Raw genomic sequence first — 19,622 nt, forward strand, 5'->3', positions numbered from 1 at the left:
ATACAGATTTTTTACCACTCTCTTGGCAAACAATAGGGAGGTTCCGGAGTACGATTTTTCGTGCCAAAATCCGTAGAGGCGCTACGGATTTTTTATACGTCGTTTTCGAGCAGTGAAATGTTCCGGAGTTCGGAACTTATGTGTTTGCCTAGGTTACGATCGCAAACACGTCACATTCCCGCGCTATGCCTTTTTATTTTGAAAATTTGTACCGAAATCAAAACTACCTGCGGAAAATCCATGTTTCTCGTACCAAATTTGTACGCGAAAAACCTTTCTGCACCCGATGACGCAAAATCTCCATACGAAACATGGTTCGTGTGAAAGCCAGTCCACACGGATTCTCCGTGCCGAAAAATCGTATGGAGCACGCCTGGAAAAAATCCGTAGCGCGCCCACGCGGATTTTGGCACGCAAAATCGTACCCCGGAACCTCTCTAATGTGGAAAAGGTGGTAGAGCCACAGTAAAAGAGAGAACATCAAAAAACCATGACTGTATAGTACAGTAAGTCGACAAATATTCAGCACACATTTTTTTCGGCTATTTTCGGCCTGGTCATGTTTGGCCGAAAGTTTGTTTTGCAGGATGCAGTGTGACAGTGTATACAGGATGCAGTGTGACAGTGTATACAGGCGGCAGCAGTACAGGCCAAAAATTTGATGCGGCCGAAATGGGTTTCAGCCCTGCTGGCCTGGGAGGCCGAAATCTGAATGGGCCGAAAATTTGTAGACTTAAAGTACACAATATGTCCAGCCATGCAGCTGCTCACCAGCCGGCAGCCCATGCAACATCAACATCATCCACAGTAGCAGCCATGCAGGGGCAGATGCAGGTAGCAGCCATGCAGGGGCAGATGCAGGTAGCACCCACGCAGGGGCAGATGCAGGTAGCACCCATGCAGGGGCAGATGCAGCCTGGTGTGCGGTTCTCAGACCAGCAGCAGCAGGCGCAGATGCAAGTCAATGAATCAACCGCAGAGCATGATGACAACAAGTTAGAATGGCAATGAATGAACTGTACACCTGATTTCGGAAAGAAACGAAAAGAACACGTCACGAGCGACATGGACAAAAACAACATCTGCACAATAATCACAAGTTCCTGTACAAGCAGTTTGGGTATGTACATGAATTCACAGTTACATGCCACAACAGTCATACTGGTGTGTGGGTCTCGGGGCATCCCAACACGCCATCTACTGTAAAGTTAGAACCTTTCGCTAGAGATTAAATTTCGCTATTTTCGTGACCATCACACATTCGCGAATATAAATCGCCGCAAACCTCTCCGTACATTGATTGTAGACAGTACAAGATTCGACTGAAGAGATAGAATCGCAAAAGTTTCTCATCGTGAACCAGCCCAATTTATGAAAACGCTAAATTTGCACGCCGCGAAAGTTTGTGCGCTTTACAGTAAGCGTGGCTATTGCTGGAATACTCGTACATGTAGTGACAAACTAGCAGTGCCGAAGTAAGACGTATGCACCTGTCTATGTACATCCTTGCCATGTGTGCATGTATGTACATGTAGTGACAAACTAGCACTGCCCAAGTAAGACGTATGCACCTGTCTATGTACAGCCTTGCCATGTGTGCATGTATGTACATGTATAGTACAATACTGGACATAACTACTAAATCGACGGTGTGGAAAGGCAAACAGTTACTGCCTCCTCATTGCTGTAAGCAAGAGCACACGATGATGCACTGTTGCTGCAAGTCATAGCCAGACCCCAGCAAGTACATGTAGTGATGTCATGGTCAAGACTGGCCGAGTCACTACCGGTACCTGCTCATTGCTGCAAGTCGTAGCTAAGTAGCGCCGTTGTGATGACGCTGCTCAGAGATAACAGCTCAAACGGTTTAACGCTGCTGTAGTCGGCAACGGTCGGGATAGAATCGGTAATCCAGAAGTGCTTCAGGAGAGGTTGGTGAGCGTCTTCTGCGTCGCCATTGACTACGGCCCTAGCACCGTCATTGACTACCGCTTCCACTTCGTCATTGACAACCGCTTCCGCTTCGCCATTGACAACCGCTTCAGCTGTGGCCGCGGCGGTGAAGCGGCGCCACGATTGGTTGGGGAACACGGCATGGGTGACGAAGGCACTGATAGTGTTTGCACCGCGTGCCTTAAGAGCCTGCAGTGTCAACAGTGTAAGCAGAGAGCAAGGAGATCATGAGATCAGTGGATAACTTGTGATCAGGAGATCACGGTGAACTTGAGATCAGGAGATCAGTGAACTTGTGATCAGGAGATCAGTAAACTTGTGATCAGGAGATCAGTAAACTTGTGATCAGGAGATCAGTAAACTTGTGATCAGGAGATCAGTAAACTTGTGATCAGGAGATCAGTAAACTTGTGATCAGGAGATCAGTAAACTTGTGATCAGGAGATCAGTAAACTTGTGATCAGGAGATCAGTAAACTTGTGATCAGGAGATCAGTAAACTTGTGATCAGGAGATCAGTAAACTTGTGATCAGGAGATCAGTAAACTTGTGACACAGCATAATAGAGTCTTGGAGCATAAGGAAAATGCAGAAATAGCTTTCAAGTTACACTAAAAGGTTTCTCTTAATTCTGGTTTGTGTGTGTGTGACTGAAAGTTATAATGCATCGCAACTTACACAGACCCGGTGCATGCAACATACCTTTGCGCACTCCATCAGTGTACCTCCGGTCATCACTAGGTCGTCCACAATCACAACGTGGCGGTCCTCTGCGCTACCTGCATGCATGCATGGACGAGACACGATGTTATCAATACTTACCATAATGGCGATTATGTAGTACCAATGTGTGCGTTTCATGTACCAAATTGAAATCAGTCTCCCAAGCAGAGCGGTCAGTGGTTACAGGTAAGTCTCCAATGAAGACAGCAGAACATGGCAATTCTTACCTTCCGTTACGGTGACGATACGCTTGTCTCCATCTCTCAACTTGCTGCAAGTGATCGTCGGAAAGTTCGCAAAGAGGAGATGAAACCTTTTGAATGCGCCTGCACAAGGACAGTATACATACCAAACAGCTCAGTGTAAAAGTGCAACTGAGAAGCTACACCTATGCCCACTCAAACTGCCAACTACCTACACTTCTGCAGCGGAGTGGCACAGTTCAGTGTGAAGTACCTTGGATAATGTTAGAGCAGCATACCATGGGGTAGAAACTTATCAAGTCAGTACCGTATTTTACCGGTTAGCCATGCGTACACACGGTGCATGGCCAGGTCATTTTCAGAGGATACCGGTAGTTCCCGGTTATAAGACTTAGTCGAATCCCGGTTGTAAGTCGACCCCCACCTTTCTCCTTCGATTTTTAGTCGTAAAAGGTCGGCTTATAACCGCTAAAATACGTTACTATCTGTGAGAGACCTGCACTGTACAGCATACCAGCCATTCAACCTTGGATACACTATAGTGTAAAATACGGTGAACCGGTAAAGTTAGCCGGATTCGCGGCCGCATCACCTGACGTGTCGGGGAACACACCAGGCAAAGACATTCGCATCGGGGGGGGGCCACCACTTTGCTCATATATCCTAGTGTGGAATGCAGACCTCACACTGAGTGAGCCAGTGGAGATAGGATAAGTCTAGTGTCGAATGCAGACCTCACACTGAGTGAGCCAGTGGAGATAGGATAAGTCCCAGCACAGAGGGTATGTAACTGCCTGTGCAGACCCATACTGCATAGACCGCATCCTCTCGTACTCATACTGTACCTCAGCTATACACGGTACTAAGACGTTTATGACCCTTGGCGATACATGGTACACAGTATTGCAGCTGTAGCAACACTTTACCTTGGGGCGGTGTTCATCACCTGCACGTAGTACCAGTGAAAAGTTATCAGCTCATACACACAATCATGTATTTTTCATTTTTCAATATAGTGCGGCTACTGAGACCTCTAGGCTGCCAATGTGAGCATTGCTAAGTCCCAAACGAATGACACTGTATCCAACTACAGGCTGGCCGGTGGGATTGCGACCCGGTGTGAGGAGACAGTACCTGACCCTAGGCCAGTAGCCTCGCATTTCTAATCACACGCAATTCAATTCATCATTGTGCCATTTAATACAGTCACAAATACTCAAATAGAACTGAGGCCAGCACAGCAAATGCAAAGCCAGTCCAGTCCACGGTACGAGTACAGGCTCTATTCCCAGTAATGTTGGGCCCAACAGTCAACCAAGCACTGCAAGATGGGCCAAGAAACCAAAGACAGCCGCTCCAACCTTGATCGGGGAAAGCTATGGAGACCTTGTCGTGATCCGGAAGCTGGCCAATACGCCTCTGCAGCAGTGGAATTGCTGTCTCCAGCCTGCACAGTGCATGGGTGCAGAAGAGAATCGTAGACACCGCAGAGCACACACAGACATACACTAGTCGTATACTATTACGCACGCCCTGCTCTGAGAAGCGAGCCAGGAGTTCTTTGCAAGAGGCCGAGGGTAAGACAATCAGAAAGATTCAAGGAAGCCGGGCTATCTACGCCCCCAAAAACACTTTGAATCGCCTTCCAAATACATATGTGGGGAGCAAACCCTTTCTTCCAAATACATACAGTCATGATCATACAAGCACGCATGCATGCACATACGCATACGCATATTCATATGTATATCATATATAATACCTACCAACCATCCCGATTAGGCCAGGACCGTCCCGATATCGAGGGTGGTAATAGGCACCCAAAAGTGCATTTTTGTCACATGCCTCACAGCTGAGTACGTTTGTATACATGTTCATACTTAGTTACTAGTATGCTATTGTCCCGATCTCAGGTTTGCAAGGTTGGCACTGAGGTATGATATAAGTACACCGGCACGCACACACACACACATGCACCCGGGTATCTATCCGGGATGCTGTGGTTGATCAGGCACTCACCGCGGGATGACGTTATCGCTGAAGTAGAATCGTTCCTGCAGTGCGTGGATGTCATAGATGACGATCTGGGCCGGACCGCGGGCCGTCAACGGTATGGACGACAACATCTTTGACAATGTCTGTGCACATTGCAAAGTGTAGTAACATTACAGTGTCAGTGAAGATCGATCTGATTTTTTGAAAAAGGCCACGGTGGTGCACTTTGGTTCTGTGCTGAGAGGCGATCTTTTAAAACAAGCACACAGGTCTGAAAATTCTGAATGCATGCTGAGGTATTGCACATGTACAAGTATTGTATTTGCTCTTAGATAACCAGGAGTCTCTAAAGGCACTGGCAGGTGGTCTCCTGTTTGTAGTCTGGTTAAAGGCAAGGTACCAGTATGTTGTTTAAAGGGGAAGTTAAGGCAAAAATTAAAATTTCACCAGTTGTAGTCTTCGGGGTGCTGAGTCGAATGGTCGTGGTCCGAGGAAGCTGAGACGCTCCCTTCCTACTTGAATCCCAATCGAACTCGCGCACTTCCACCGAAACTGGGTGACTGCGCCCTACTAGATGGGGATTTGTATGCAAAATGTCACTAAAAGCGCCATTTCGTTCTTATAAAAGCACGGATGACCGCGATTGGCCCATATGTTGTAGTCTTTTGGACGCTGAGTCGACTGGTTTTGGTCCGAAAAGGCTGCGATGCAGCGTTCCTCCTTTATTCCCAATCGAACATGGTTGAACAAGCGGTCACGTGCTCCTGGGTGCCCAAATCACCTGGTCACCACGCCAGCAGGTGACAACTTTCACACCAAGGTTCAACTCGAGTTCAACTCGAGTGACAGGACTGCACCCAAAAAAGGTCAAACAGGCTAGTAAGTTGTACCCTGCAGGCACGGTGACCAGGTGACTGGTGTACGCAGGAGCACGTGACCGCTTGTTCAACCATGTTCGATTGGGAATAAAGGAGGAACGCCGCATCGCAGCCTTTTCGGACCAAAACCAGTCGACTCAGCGTCCAAAAGACTACAACATATGGGCCAATCGCGGTCATCCGTGCTTTTATAAGAACGAAATGGCGCTTTTAGTGACATTTTGCATACAAATCCCCATCTAGTAGGGCGCAGTCACCCAGTTTCGGTGGAAGTGCGCGAGTTCGATTGGGATTCAAGTAGGAAGAGAGCGTCTCAGCTTCCTCGGACCACGGCCATTCGACTCAGCACCCCGAAGACTACAACTGGTGAAATTTTAATTTTTGCCTTAACTTCCCCTTTAATACACCCTTTCTCAAGTGTGTGCCTTCACTCACCGTGCAGACCCGCACAGATTGTTAGATTGAGGATACCTGCATGGGTTACCATAGTTACTATGGTTACTATGGGCACACTGTATCATATGTAGCAAGAAGGAGCCACGGGTGTGTGTGTGTGTTTGTGTGTGTGTGTGTGTGTGTGTGTGTGTGTGTGTGTGTGTGTGTGTGTGTGTGTGTGTGTGTGTGTGTGTGTGTGTGTGTGATCCACGGTAGCCTAATCGGTAGGGGCACTGTCCCGGAAATACGGAAGTGCTTGCGAGAGCGTAAAATCCAAACCGGCACATGGTAATAAAAATAGCCTTCAGTCAAGGGCCGGGCAGCTGATAATGGATGGAAGCCCGCGTTTCAAAGTTTGTATTGAGGCCAGGCACGATTGAAAGGCTAGCCACCTCGTGATCTGATCCGTTGTTCCCACGGAGTGCCTCTATGTTTGTACATGACTGTGCTAATGCTTCAGAGGGTCTGCTAGTGCTTCAGAGGGTCTGCTAGTGCTTCAGAGGGTCTGCTAGTGCTTCAGAGGGTATGCTAGTGCTTCAGAGGGTCTGCTAGTGCTTCAGAGGGTCTGCTAGTGCTTCAGAGGGTATGCTAATGCTTCAGAGGGTCTGCTAGTGCTTCAGAGGGTCTGTTAGTGCTTCAGAGGGTCTGCTAGTGCTTCAGAGGGTATGCTAGTGCTTCAGAGGGTATGCTAGTGCTTCAGAGGGTCTGCTAGTGCTTCAGAGGGTATGCTAGTGCTTCAGAGGGTCTGCTAGTGCTTCAGAGGGTCTGCTAGTGCTTCAGAGGGTCTGCTAGTGCTTCAGAGGGTCTGCTAGTGCTTCAGAGGGTCTGCTAGTGCTTCAGAGGGTCTGCTAGTGCTTCAGAGGGTATGCTAGTGCTTTAGAGGGTCTGCTAATGCTTCAGAGGGTCTGCTAGTGCTTCAGAGGGTCTGCTAATGCTTCAGAGGGTCTGCTAGTGCTTCAGAGGGTATGCTAGTGCTTCAGAGGGTATGCTAGTGCTTCAGAGGGTCTGCTAGTGCTTCAGAGGGTCTGCTAATGCTTCAGAGGGTCTGCTAGTGCTTCAGAGGGTCTGCTAGTGCTTCAGAGGGTCTGCTAGTGCTTCAGAGGGTCTGCTAGTGCTTCAGAGGGTCTGCTAGTGCTTCAGAGGGTCTGTTAGTGCTTCAGAGGGTCTGCTAGTGCTTCAGAGGGTATGCTAGTGCTTCAGAGGGTATGCTAGTGCTTCAGAGGGTATGCTAGTGCTTCAGAGGGTCTGCTAGTGCTTCAGAGGGTCTGCTAGTGCTTCAGAGGGTCTGCTAGTGCTTCAGAGGGTATGCTAGTGCTTCAGAGGGTCTGCTAGTGCTTCAGAGGGTATGCTAGTGCTTCAGAGGGTCTGCTAGTGCTTCAGAGGGTCTGCTAATGCTTCAGAGGGTCTGGTAATGCTTCAGAGGGTCTGCTAGTGCTTCAGAGGGTCTGCTAGTGCTTCAGAGGGTCTGCTAATGCTTCAGAGGGTATGCTAGTGCTTCAGAGGGTCTGCTAGTGCTTCAGTAGCCAGTGCAGGCTGTCGTAATAAAACGACTCATCCGTGTTCCTTTCCCGTGCATGGTACATGCATGGTGTGACGGCAAAATGACAGCTGTCGCAAATCACACTGAGTATTACACGTGTTTTTTGGTGATTCCTGGTTAGCTGCTAGCTTTTCCCTACTCGAAGATGTTGCCGCCGCGAAATCTGGGGGTTTGTGTTCGTCCTGGCGAAAACCATGTTTTGATCCGTTGAGGGAGACGAGAGATACAGTGCGAAGACGTACGATCTGTCCGAGAATCGGCGAAGAAGAAAGCTTCGCAGACGCCCCGTAGTGGTTGGGAACAGAATGGAACATATACCAGTCGATGCCTGTCATGGTAGGGATGACTGCTACGAAGTTTTAGCCCCATGCTCCCCAGCGCTTTTTAGCGCCCGACGATAATTACCAAATTTCATCGATTTTCCATGTGGATCAAAGCATAGTCTCCTCAATCTTCTCCAGTCGAGCTGAGTCTGGACGCTACAATGTCGAGACGCGAAAAAAGAACATGCATGAACACACAGGAGCATCACATGCAGCTGCATTCTGCCTTGACGAAGCTGAGAACAACACCAGCACCACGCATTTGGAAGACATTTCGAAGAAGACGAAGAACTACATATCTGCGTTCAAAAAAGCCTCTGTACTGTGCAGTATGCATGCGTGCATGCGCGAAGCACCGGCGGGGTCCGCGGATCAACTATTACTTCGTTCAAAAATCATTGTGCCACACGGGTTGTATGATTTGTGTGCGATCATGGTCTTTCTTCTTGACAAACAAAAGTGAAGTTTTTCGATCTTCAAATCGCCATAGCGTCCTTCTCATAACTCTAAATCAGCTGAAACTTTGCAGGAGGAATGAAAATGCCATGCTGAATCGATTGGTACCATTTTCGAAGGGTTTCCTTGAAAAATAAAAATTAGCCTGCACTGGCTAGCTTCAGAGGGTCTGCTAGTGCTTCAGAGGGTCTGCTATGTCGCATGGTTTGACTAGAAATTCCTCCATGTTTCTGTCGAACTCTATAAAGCTGCTATACCCCTCAATGATAACGGACGTAGCAAAACGATAAGCTGGGTGCGGTCTCCACCAGTCTTCATTGGTTAAAGGGGAAGTTAAGGCAAAAATTAAAATTTCACCAGTTGTAGTCTTCGGGGTGCTGAGTCGAATGGTCTTGGTCCGAGAAAGCTGAGACGCTCCCTTCCTACTTGAATCTCAATCGAACTCGCGCACTTCCACCGAAACTGGGTGACTGCGCCCTACTAGATGGGGATTTGTATGCAAAATGTCACTAAAAGCGCCATTTCGTTCTTATAAAAGCACGGATGACCGCGATTGGCCCATATGTTGTAGTCTTTTGGCCGCTGAGTCGACTGGTTTTGGTCCGAAAAGGCTGCGATGCAGCGTTCCTCCTTTATTCCCAATCGAACATGGTTGAACAAGTGGTCACGTGCTCCTGGGTGCCCAAATCACCTGGTCACCACGCCAGCAGGCGACAACTTTCACACCAAGGTTCAACTCGAGTTCAACTCGAGTGACAGGACTGCACCCAAAAAAGGTCAAACAGGCTAGTAAGTTGTACCCTGCAGGCACGGTGACCAGGTGACTGGTGTACGCAGGAGCACGTGACCGCTTCTTCAACCATGTTCGATTGGGAATAAAGGAGGAACGCTGCATCGCAGCCTTTTCGGACCAAAACCAGTCGACTGAGCGTCCAAAAGACTACAACATATGGGCCAATCGCGGTCATCCGTGCTTTTATAAGAACGAAATGGCGCTTTTAGTGACATTTTGCATACAAATCCCCATCTAGTAGGGCGCAGTCACCCAGTTTCGGTGGAAGTGCGCGAGTTCGATTGGGATTCAAGTAGGAAGGGAGCGTCTCAGCTTCCTCGGACCACGACCATTCGACTCAGCACCCCGAAGACTACAACTGGTGAAATTTTAATTTTTGCCTTAACTTCCCCTTTAAAGGCGGCTTGTTGGGAACACACCGGTTGTCTTTTAGCCGCTCGGAGAGGAAGTGCAGCTGCAGCAGGGGATAATGGTGGTTGTGGACGGAAACAACAAAGGCTCTTAGACTGCAAATCACACACACACTCACATCACACACGCATGTAAGACTAGAGACAGGTTAGTGGGGAGGGTCATCACACCAGAAACAATACATCATTCACGTTCCGACTGCATGTATAACAGGGGGGGCAAACATACTCTCCCTTTCTAGTCCTCTTTGTTTCATACTCCCACCGCTTTAGGAGTTGCATCTTCACCTTGGGGGGGGGGGGGGGGGCATTCCTACGGATGCAAAAACTCAGCCTCCAGCAGTGTCTCACGCGAACAGTAATTTTTTGTTTTTGTTTCATACGAACAAACTGCAAGGCACATCCTTGTGGCAGTATGGCCCTAAATCCCATTTTATACACCTTTTACCGGGATACTGGAATATAGGCAAGCATAGGGGGATGGACTAAGACCATGATCGAGAAACAGAGCTGGGGTACCAGGTTCGGTCTTTGACCACTTGGTGCGGGTAGGTTGGATCTACTCACCTCCCATCGATTTAGTAGGAGCTGCATCCGCGCCTTGATCCCTAATGCCGGCGGTGTTCCTACGGATGCGGAACACTTGGTCTAACCGAGTGTCACGCGAGCTGTGGTCTATTTTATTTTATTGCTTTAATACCAGTAACTTGCACATGTAGTAGGAGTGCGGTTTGGCAGAACGGCAGAACGGCCACATGGCATTGGCTCTCTACACATCAATTCCCTGCGTACCTGACTTCGATCACCCGGGGGGGGGGGGGGCATAAGCGACGACAAGGGGGAGGAGATGAGTACTATTCGCACAGTCGTCCTTATGTTGAAACAATACTTTCCCAATACCTCCTCAGTGCACCTATGGGGAGAATCGACTAGAACGTACAGGCCAACATTAACATACCTCACATGATGGTAATCGTGTGTGCTCACATGATGGTAATCGTGTGTGCTCACTTACTCGAGCGGTTGCTATTTGACCTTCAGTGTCCACTCTTTCCATGGTACCCGTCGGGAAATACGGCAGTATCAGAGTGAATGAGTGAGCCAGATACCTACAGCAATATAATTAGCACATTAGGACACCACCGTCAACGATACACAATCACATTGGGCCACTAGTCAACAACAGATATAGCACATTGGGACACTACCGTCAACGATATAGCACATTGGGACACTAGTCAACAACAGATATAGCACATTGGGACACCACCGTCAACAATAAAATTAATATAGCACATTGGGACACTAGTCAATAATAAATATAGCACATTGGGACACTACTCAGGATGGCGGTGATCAGCGAGTTTAAGGACTAAACTGATCGGGGCGATATGCATCGACAACATGCAGCACGAACCACCTCCATGCTTTCGTAGCAGGCCAGTGTATTACTGTTCCCGATATCTGAGTACGAATGATAGAGGCAAGTATATGCAGGCTTTCCATACAACGGTATACTACTACGGTATACTACTACGGTACACTACTACGGTATACTACTACGGTACACTACTACGGTATACTACTACGGTATACTACTACGGTATACCACTACGGTATACTACTACGGTACACTACTACGGTACACTACTACGGTACACTACTACGGTATACTACGGTATACTACTACGGTATACTACTACGGTATACTACTACGGTACACTACTACGGTACACTACTACGGTATACTACTACGGTACACTACTACGGTACACTACTACGGTACACTACTACGGTACACTACTACGGTATACTACGGTACACTACGGTATACTACTACGGTATACTACTACGGTATACTACTACGGTATACTACTACGGTATACTACTACGGTATACTACTACGGTACACTACTACGGTATACTACTACGGTATACTACTACGGTATACTACTACGGTATACTACTACGGTACACTACTACGGTATACTACTACGGTACACTACTACGGTACACTACTACGGTACACTACTACGGTACACTACTACGGTACACTACTACGGTACACTACTACGGTACACTACTACGGTATACTACTACGGTATACTACTACGGTATACTACTACGGTATACTACTACGGTATACTACTACGGTACACTACTACGGTACACTACTACGGTACACTACTACGGTACACTACTACGGTATACTACTACGGTATACTACTACGGTATACTACTACGGTACACTACTACGGTATACTACTACGGTACACTACTACGGTACACTACTACGGTACACTACTACGGTACACTACTACGGTACACTACTACGGTACACTACTACGGTATACTACTACGGTATACTACTACGGTACACTACTACGGTATACTACTACGGTACACTACTACGGTACACTACTACGGTATACTACTACGGTACACTACTACGGTACACTACTACGGTACACTACTACGGTATACTACTACGGTACACTACTACGGTATACTACTACGGTACACTACTACGGTACACTACTACGGTACACTACGGTACACTACTACGGTACACTACGGTATACTACGGTATACTAAGGTATATTACGGTATACTACGGTATACTACTATGGTATACTACGGTATACTACGGTATACTACTACGGTATACTACGGTACACGTGGTGGCACAAGAAATGCTACCCGCCTCGTGAATAAATCACAGCCACATTCACTGGGCCATACACCGGTGTACATGCACATTGTCCAACCCGACCTGGAAGTATGGTACGCCGAGAGTCATGTACATAATCATTGTACATCGTACTTACCTTGGGAAAGCGTAGATAATAGATAACTGGTCAAAGATAACCTGCTGCGAGTGAAAGCTGCCGATGAAGATTACTAGATAGCAGTGCAAACAGGCGGCAGTCAAACAAAGAATACCCATGGATGGATGTTCTGAACACAGCATGCAATGTGTTGTATGTGTGTGTGTATGTTCTGTGACTCTCTGTGCATATCTGTGTGGCCGGCTTCAGATAGCAGTGCATGCATTACGTAGTGCTATTCTCGGTCAGTTTCAAGTTTGTAGATTATTTCGGAAGGTTGTTTCTGCATTTGTGAAAGTACTAGTATGTGGAACTCACTACAGACAGTCAACCAAGCCGTTTATCACATGCAGGATCAGTAAGCTGCAACATTGGCAATAGCATTTGTTTGGGATTCCAGCATTCCAACATTTTCAACTACTTGAATTGCATCCACCCATCAGACTCGGCAAGTCTCTAAGTATGCCGCTGGGCACAGTGTCAAACACGACAAGGGCATAGCAGCTGGTCTGGCCGAAGCCGGACCACTTTTTCGCCCGACCACGTTTTTGCACCCTAATTTCAAAATTGCCCGCGGGGCATCCCCCGCACCCCTCTCCGGCCAGACCACCTCCAACGGCAGTGAGGCTATGCGCCTGCGTGACGGGTATGTGCCCATAGCTCGGTTCTCCTTACCGTCTTTTCCAGCGCACTGTTTGACATTGTCAATGAACAAGTTGGGCCAGCCATCCGGGAAATGCTTCCAGCGTATGTCAGCAGACTTGAGTTCAACATTGCGATACCTCTTATCAGCACCGGCTGACTGCAGAATTGAAAGAAAAAAGTACAAGTATTCAAGTTCCAGGACGCACCGATAACCCCTCCCCTATCCATGCAAACAGTCCAGTCCGTTGAAATGTCACTTATCCGATCACTAAACCTTTGATGTATGTGCATGGGCCAGTGCTGCATGGACAAGTGAGCATTGCTAGTGCAGAAAACAGTCAATGCATGTTACTGTACTACACACACACACACACACACACACACACACACACACACACACACACACACACACACACACACACACACACACACCTTTGACCTTTTGACGCCAATCGCCAGAGGCGAAGATAGCAATGCTACGGCAGAAGCCATAGCAACTTGTGCTGGGATTGCACCATTCAACAGCTTGCAAGGCTGAAGAATTGACCGTCACTATTCAGCCTGGTCTACACCATACAGCTATTTGAAGTGACTTTTTTCTGGCCAGTGAATCCCTATTTCTGGTCTTTTCATTCAATTTTTTCCCGCACACACCATCACACCACATACTCCGGCATGCACTGGCTGTTGGTAACCACCCAGGAGAATGAAAGAAAAGTCAGGAAGAGTCTGAGAAAGAGAAGAAAGACGTGTGTGACCATACTCGTCGGGAATCGAACCCGCAACCTATCGATTGGAAATCGCTGCACAGTGCTTTAAACATCATATTGTCACGACGAATAGCTGGTCAATCATTGGATTGCCAAAAGGGGCATGAAGACAGTTAGTCCAACGAATCAGAATTATGATGCTGTCACTGAGTAGCTCTGCTCTTATGAGCTGTATAGGGTAGTTTAGAATGGTAGGAAGCTGAACGCATATCTGGCTGTTGCATGTCCAATGAGCCGATGGTATTAACCGTAGTCACCAATAAAGTTACCAAGACACTGTAAAGGAGAGGCGATGTACCGATATGGAAGGAGATGGAGAGCAACTCCACATGACACGAGATTTCGGTATTGTTGGTGTGATCAGAAGTCGGAAACGAAGGGGGGGGGGGGGGGGGGGGGGACAAGAACTGTTGCACTGCGCAACAGCTAAGTATTATGATGTTCGCAATGTTAGCCACTTCACCTTTTCCACTTTCTCTTCACTGATGCAATTCTCTGATGACACTACTCAGTAGTTAGTGCAGGGTCAGTACGAGTAGTCAGTGCAGAACTGTCAGAGGAGAGTAGGTGAGTATGAAACAGGGAGTAGTAAAATACTGGCATTTTACTACTCCCGGTACTGTATGCGAATGGTGATGGCGTCACACAAGGTGGCTATGCCAGTTGGGCAGAACCAGCTCATTTCAAGTTTCATATCACACGACTGATAAGCCAGTGACCAGAAAAAAGGTGAACAGGGAGTCGTAAAATACCGGTATTTTACCACTCCCTGGTTCTCACGTCCGTGTGCCAGGCTGCCTACCACCTGATGATACTGGCGCTACGCAGTAAAAATTATCATATAACCCCAGTTACCCCACCATCATCAATGTTGGGGTAGAGATTTCAGCTCCAGCTAGCTAGGGACACAGCAGATGTATCAATATAGTACAGTCAAATCTGTCGTAAGCGACCGCCCCTTGGTGCAAGAAAAAGCGGTCTCTTACGGCAGATGGTCTCTTACGGCAGATGTATGGTAAATCCGGCATACCGGGTATATGCTTCCATGTACTCAAATCGACGAGAGTAATGTGATTCTTATAATTATCATTTTATTGGATATTCAACAACGACCATACCCGTATAGTACGCGTATGCGACACGGCAGTAGATAGACACTGCCTGGACTTGAGAGCTACAGCACAGCCTCAGTACAGGCCAGGGCCAGTCGATCGCACTTGCAAGACAGCGCATTTTCACACCTTGCAGTTGACAGCGCACTGGCAAGTACAGTTTCGCACCTGACTGAACCTGGGTCGCGGTCGCTTACAGCAGATTTGAATGCATCCACCATGCATGAAATCGCGGTCGCTGGTCGCGCACAGCAGATGGTCGCTCTGGACAGATCAGTTTGTGTGTGAAACCGTCGGTGCACGGAAAATCGGTCGCTAACGGTAGATGGTCGCCTACAGCAGAGGTCGCTAACGAAAAAACTATTATAGTTTTAAAAAAAAGGAGAAGGACAAAATGTTACGAGTTTTGACTATTAAAACTGTCCACCAACGTAACCAGGTCATAATTAAACAGTCAGCAAGTGCGACAAAATGGCACAACACTGACCAGGTCCTAATAAATTGGCTCACCATCCGAGTTCAACAAAAACTATTGATTGTTTATAAAAAAATGTTTGCTTGCATGCAGGCAGTATTAAAGTATGCAAGTAAGTAACTGAGTTACGCGTAGACGGGCAATTCCTAGTATTTTTATTTATTTATTTATATAATTATGGATTCCCCAAAGTTACGGGCAGTGCTCGGTCCCAACCTGCCCGGATCTGGGGAGTTTCACCATGTTTACTGTACACCATTACATCCTGTGTCTGGTCATTACTGGGAACCAAGATCGATGTCAAGATTCAGGATAGTTGTGGTGACAGCCAGTGGTATAGGGGAACAGTAATTCAACATAAGATGCAGGAGGGTCCTGATGGTGTGGTCCTTGTAAAGTGGGCAAATGGTGACCGGGAGGAACTTCTCAACTTGGCGAAGGAAGACTGGAAGACAGTTGACAGCAGCAATGACACCAGGCTAGTGTTCGAATCTGAATTCTCCGAGTCTGAAGTTAAACATGTCGTAAAATCAATGGTTTGTACCAAGTCCGGCGGAACAGACGGTATGCCCATGCAAGTGCTATGTCATCTGACAGACAAGGCCATCTCCGAACTTTGTCGCATTATTAACCTGTCCTGGACCACTGGTTATTGTCCAAGAGCTTGGAAAACCAGCCGACTTGTCCCTGTACCCAAGCCCAAACCAGGTGCATTTAGACCTATCAGCCTAACAAATGCTCTCGGTCGTGTTACGGACCGACTGATGACAAGGCGCTTGACCCATTTCATGGAGCAATTTGAATTCATTCCCGGCGAACAAGCTGGTTTCCGTAGAGCCATGAGCGCAGAAATGCAATGCTGCTCTCTTGTCGAATGGGTCGCCCAGAAGCAGCAAGCAGGTCACCAGGTAAACTGCGTTTTCCTAGACGCATCAGCAGCGTATGACAATGTTAATCACGACATCTTGATGGCTAGGCTCGGATCTCTAGACCCACCAGCTCGATTAACTCGGTGGATCAATTCCTTCATCCGTGGACGAATCGTAGACACGAAGTGGGGTACACCAGTCAGCGGCAAGAGAACAGTGCATCGTGGTGTGCCACAAGGGGCGTCAATCTCGCCCATGCTCTGGTTAGTGTACACGGCTTCGATTTTTGACAACCTGGCTCTTCCAAGTCTATCGCAACATCAGGTGGACGTCATGCCGTTCATGTACGCAGATGACATCGCCCTCGCTGTGTCAAGCAAGAATGTGTCAGCTATGCAACTCACTATGCAGGAATTGCTGGACCACGTGTCTGATTTCTGTCGCCGTAGCTGCATTACACTAAAACCCGTCACAGTCAGTACAAGTTGTTATTTCAACGTCTTACCGAGTTCCACACTTGTCTTTGCACCAGTTCCTCAACAACGTTGCTATACCATCAGCTTCCTCAACCCGCTTCCTGGGGATCGTTGTGAATGCCAACATGAACTTTTCTGAGCAATGTTTAGCTGCCCGTCAACGCATCCACCAGCGTCTGCGAGTCATCCAGGCCACGACTGGTCGGGAGTGGGGCTTGGACCAACAATCAACGATGCGCCTCATCAACCAGTATGTACTGTCATCCGGGTTATATGGCGCGGCTGCATACTATGGCCTCACAACGAACAGTGGAAAACGACTGCTGGAGACAGCTTACAACCAGTGCCTGCGTGTCGCTACAGGATGTGTGCCTTCTACACCACTGACCAAGCTCTACGAGGTTGCAGGTGCTCCGTCCCTGCATACAAAGATCACACGCCAGGCTGGGAATTTGGCCAATATTGCTCATCGTCACAACACCCCAACCCCTGCTCGCACCGTTCTCTCCACTCAGGTTCCTCAACGCATACGCCAGGACAAGACCACTTGGCAACAGTTAGCCCAGGAGACTTTGCCTACTCAGCAATTTCTCCCGCTGCCTTCGCGACCACCGCCATGGGCAAAGGTGGAGAACTTGACGATCCACATCACTGACTGCAGCAGAGATGATCCCCCGCATGTCCGGTTGTCTGCAGCCCTGGAGTGCCTGGACAAGGTTTCCTCTCTTTGTGCTCAATCTCAGTCATATGAAGTCTGGACAGATGGTAGTGTCACTGATGAGGGTACAGGAGGAAGTGGCTATCTTGTCATCAAAGTCACTGATGGCCAACGCTCTGAAGTGTGCAGTGGAAGCGATCCTGCAGGCGTGGTAGCAACTTCCTTCACCGCCGAGGTAACTGCAGCAGTGGCCGGTCTCTCTGCGGCAGGAGATCTACTTACGGCTGGCCTCACCAACACAGATGATCAACCCTCGCTGCCAGACCTCATCCTCGTTACGGACAGTCGTTCGTTGACTGTTTCTGTTGCCGGTGATCCGTACCGTATGAGCCCAGATACGATTCCTGTGTTTGAGGCTATCAAGAGCATTAGCCAGCTTGTTACCAGCATCCACCTTGTCTGGGTTAGCAGTCACTGTGGCTTATTCCTCAATGACAAAGTAGATCGCCTGGCTGCGGCTGGTACCCAGGTTCCCCAGGGTCACGTCCGTCTTCCAGTGCAAGCCACCAAGACTGCAGTCCGCAAGGCAACACGGTACCCGCCACCACTGCTCGACACCAAGAAGCTCGGTGACCTTCGGACACGGAAAGCGTCCTGCAAGCTGAACCAGCTGATGACCGGCCACTGTAGTCTTCTGAATGGCTACCTCCACCCCATTGGAGCTGCAGACTCGCCTCACTGTGTCTTCTGCCCTGGCGTCGTCGAGGATGCAATGCACTTCCTTTTCGACTGCCCAGGAAGAGCACAAAGCCGCCACTCTGCAGCTCTTCAGTCGTCTCCATCCGTCAGTCAAGCTGTAGCCGACTCTCCCTACAAAATTGCACAATTCTTGCAGTTGGAGAAACTGCTATGAAGTTTCGAACACAGTCTTGAAACACGATACATGATGAATTGCTGCTATTATTATGTGAACTCTCATTACTGCGGTATTACCTTCCACATAATCATTAGTCTAGCATGGCGTCATATATTTGTCTCAATTCAGTGTTTTCCGAAGAATAAAAAAAAAAAAAAAAAATCCTGTCCAACCTTGCCACTATTCCAAAGCAGGACACCCATTATACAATGTATACAAAGGCAATCGTGTCCCATGTAAATGTACACAAATGTTTTGGTCCAAAGCAGGACGGTTGGACAGTCTGCGGCATTACCATGCCCATGACATGTACAGCTTGACCTACCTTAGCCGCGACATCAGTGATGATTGACTCCGCTAGCTTGTTCATGCTCGGATGACAGTAAATCAGAACGGGTCGACTACCAGCCACAGACATCTTGAATGGCTGAGCGGCGACGGCCACGGAACTCACAAACGTTTTTCCTGAGTACAAAGAATACTAAGCTGCTGTTTGCAGCGCACCGGACTATCAGGACAAAGGCTAGTTCACTCTTCTTCTTTTTTTAGAGTGGCTTAACGTACGAACGATAAGGCAACTGAAGGGCTATCGGGTAGTACATGTAATTCAGAGGTGGCAGCCAATATCTGCAACACTGCTCCCCTAATAGACACCAGCAAGTACTATTTCGTCGTCAGCTCGGAATCTTCAGCCCATCTAACAGTCAACTGAAGAAAGAAGAAAGTTGTGACACGTATTGTGGACTGACCTGCAAGGGTGCGGAGCGGCGCACACTGCTGCCGTCGCTTACATGCATGGAGCTTCTCCAGGCGAACGGCTGCTAGCTAGCTTAGCGCTTGTACTCCCTGTTGCTCAGTTTCGATGATCGATGGCCACAGCGTGGAAATGTTTCGCAACACTGCGATCATTTCCTAATCAGTAATTATCTTCTGCGGACGGCAGTAAACAGTTTTGAGCTGCCGGCCAGTCCTCGTAGCCGTATACTGCACTGACGTCTTTTCAAACCACTCAGCATGATCAAAAAAGATTTTAGCCATTCAGCCTTTCCCGCGCGGCACGTGCACCGTACCAGCACGGGCCCGCGCGCGGTTCACGACTCGACTTGTACTAGTAGTAGTACTTAGTAACCTGCTGGCTGTAGTATACTGTTGTAGATCTACGAGG

General features: G+C 48.2%; 1 protein-coding gene across 4 annotated transcripts; it reads right to left on the minus strand.

The window, feature by feature from the left end:
- Positions 1-978: 978 nt before the first annotated feature.
- LOC135830484 (uncharacterized) lies at positions 979-19,402 on the minus strand. 4 transcript variants are annotated; one of them, XR_010556043.1, is made up of 10 exons: positions 18,783-19,402; positions 13,212-13,338; positions 12,537-12,609; positions 10,667-10,817; positions 4,898-5,016; positions 4,240-4,325; positions 2,903-3,001; positions 2,655-2,731; positions 1,572-2,142; positions 979-1,490 (listed from the first exon to the last, which is right to left on the minus strand). XR_010556043.1 is itself a non-coding variant. In XM_065342732.1 (9 exons), the coding sequence occupies exons 1-9, from the start codon at positions 19,252-19,254 to the stop codon at positions 1,798-1,800; spliced, it is 1,125 nt and encodes a 374-aa protein (XP_065198804.1). In that variant the 5' UTR covers positions 19,255-19,402; the 3' UTR covers positions 979-1,797. The 4 variants fall into 4 exon arrangements, 3 of the variants coding, with proteins under 3 accessions (XP_065198804.1, XP_065198803.1, XP_065198805.1); XM_065342732.1 differs by having other exon boundaries at positions 979-2,142; positions 19,207-19,402; XM_065342731.1 differs by having other exon boundaries at positions 979-2,142.
- Between the last annotated feature and the right edge of the window lie 220 nt (positions 19,403-19,622).

The sequence above is a fragment of the Sycon ciliatum genome, unplaced genomic scaffold (assembly GCF_964019385.1).
Source record: "Sycon ciliatum unplaced genomic scaffold, ocSycCili1.1 SCAFFOLD_536, whole genome shotgun sequence".
NCBI lineage: Eukaryota > Metazoa > Porifera > Calcarea > Leucosolenida > Sycettidae > Sycon > Sycon ciliatum.

Coding starts and splice junctions, on each gene's coding strand:
- LOC135830484 (XM_065342731.1), bottom strand. CDS start 18,875: ATGTCTGTGGCTGGTAGTCGACCCGTTCTGATTTACTGTCATCCGAGC. Junction 12,610..13,211: donor ACAGTGCGCTGGAAAAGACG/GTAAGGAGAACC, acceptor ACTGCTATCTAG/TAATCTTCATCGGCAGCTTT. Junction 5,017..10,666: donor CACGATTACCATCATGTGAG/GTATGTTAATGT, acceptor CAATGTGCACAG/ACATTGTCAAAGATGTTGTC.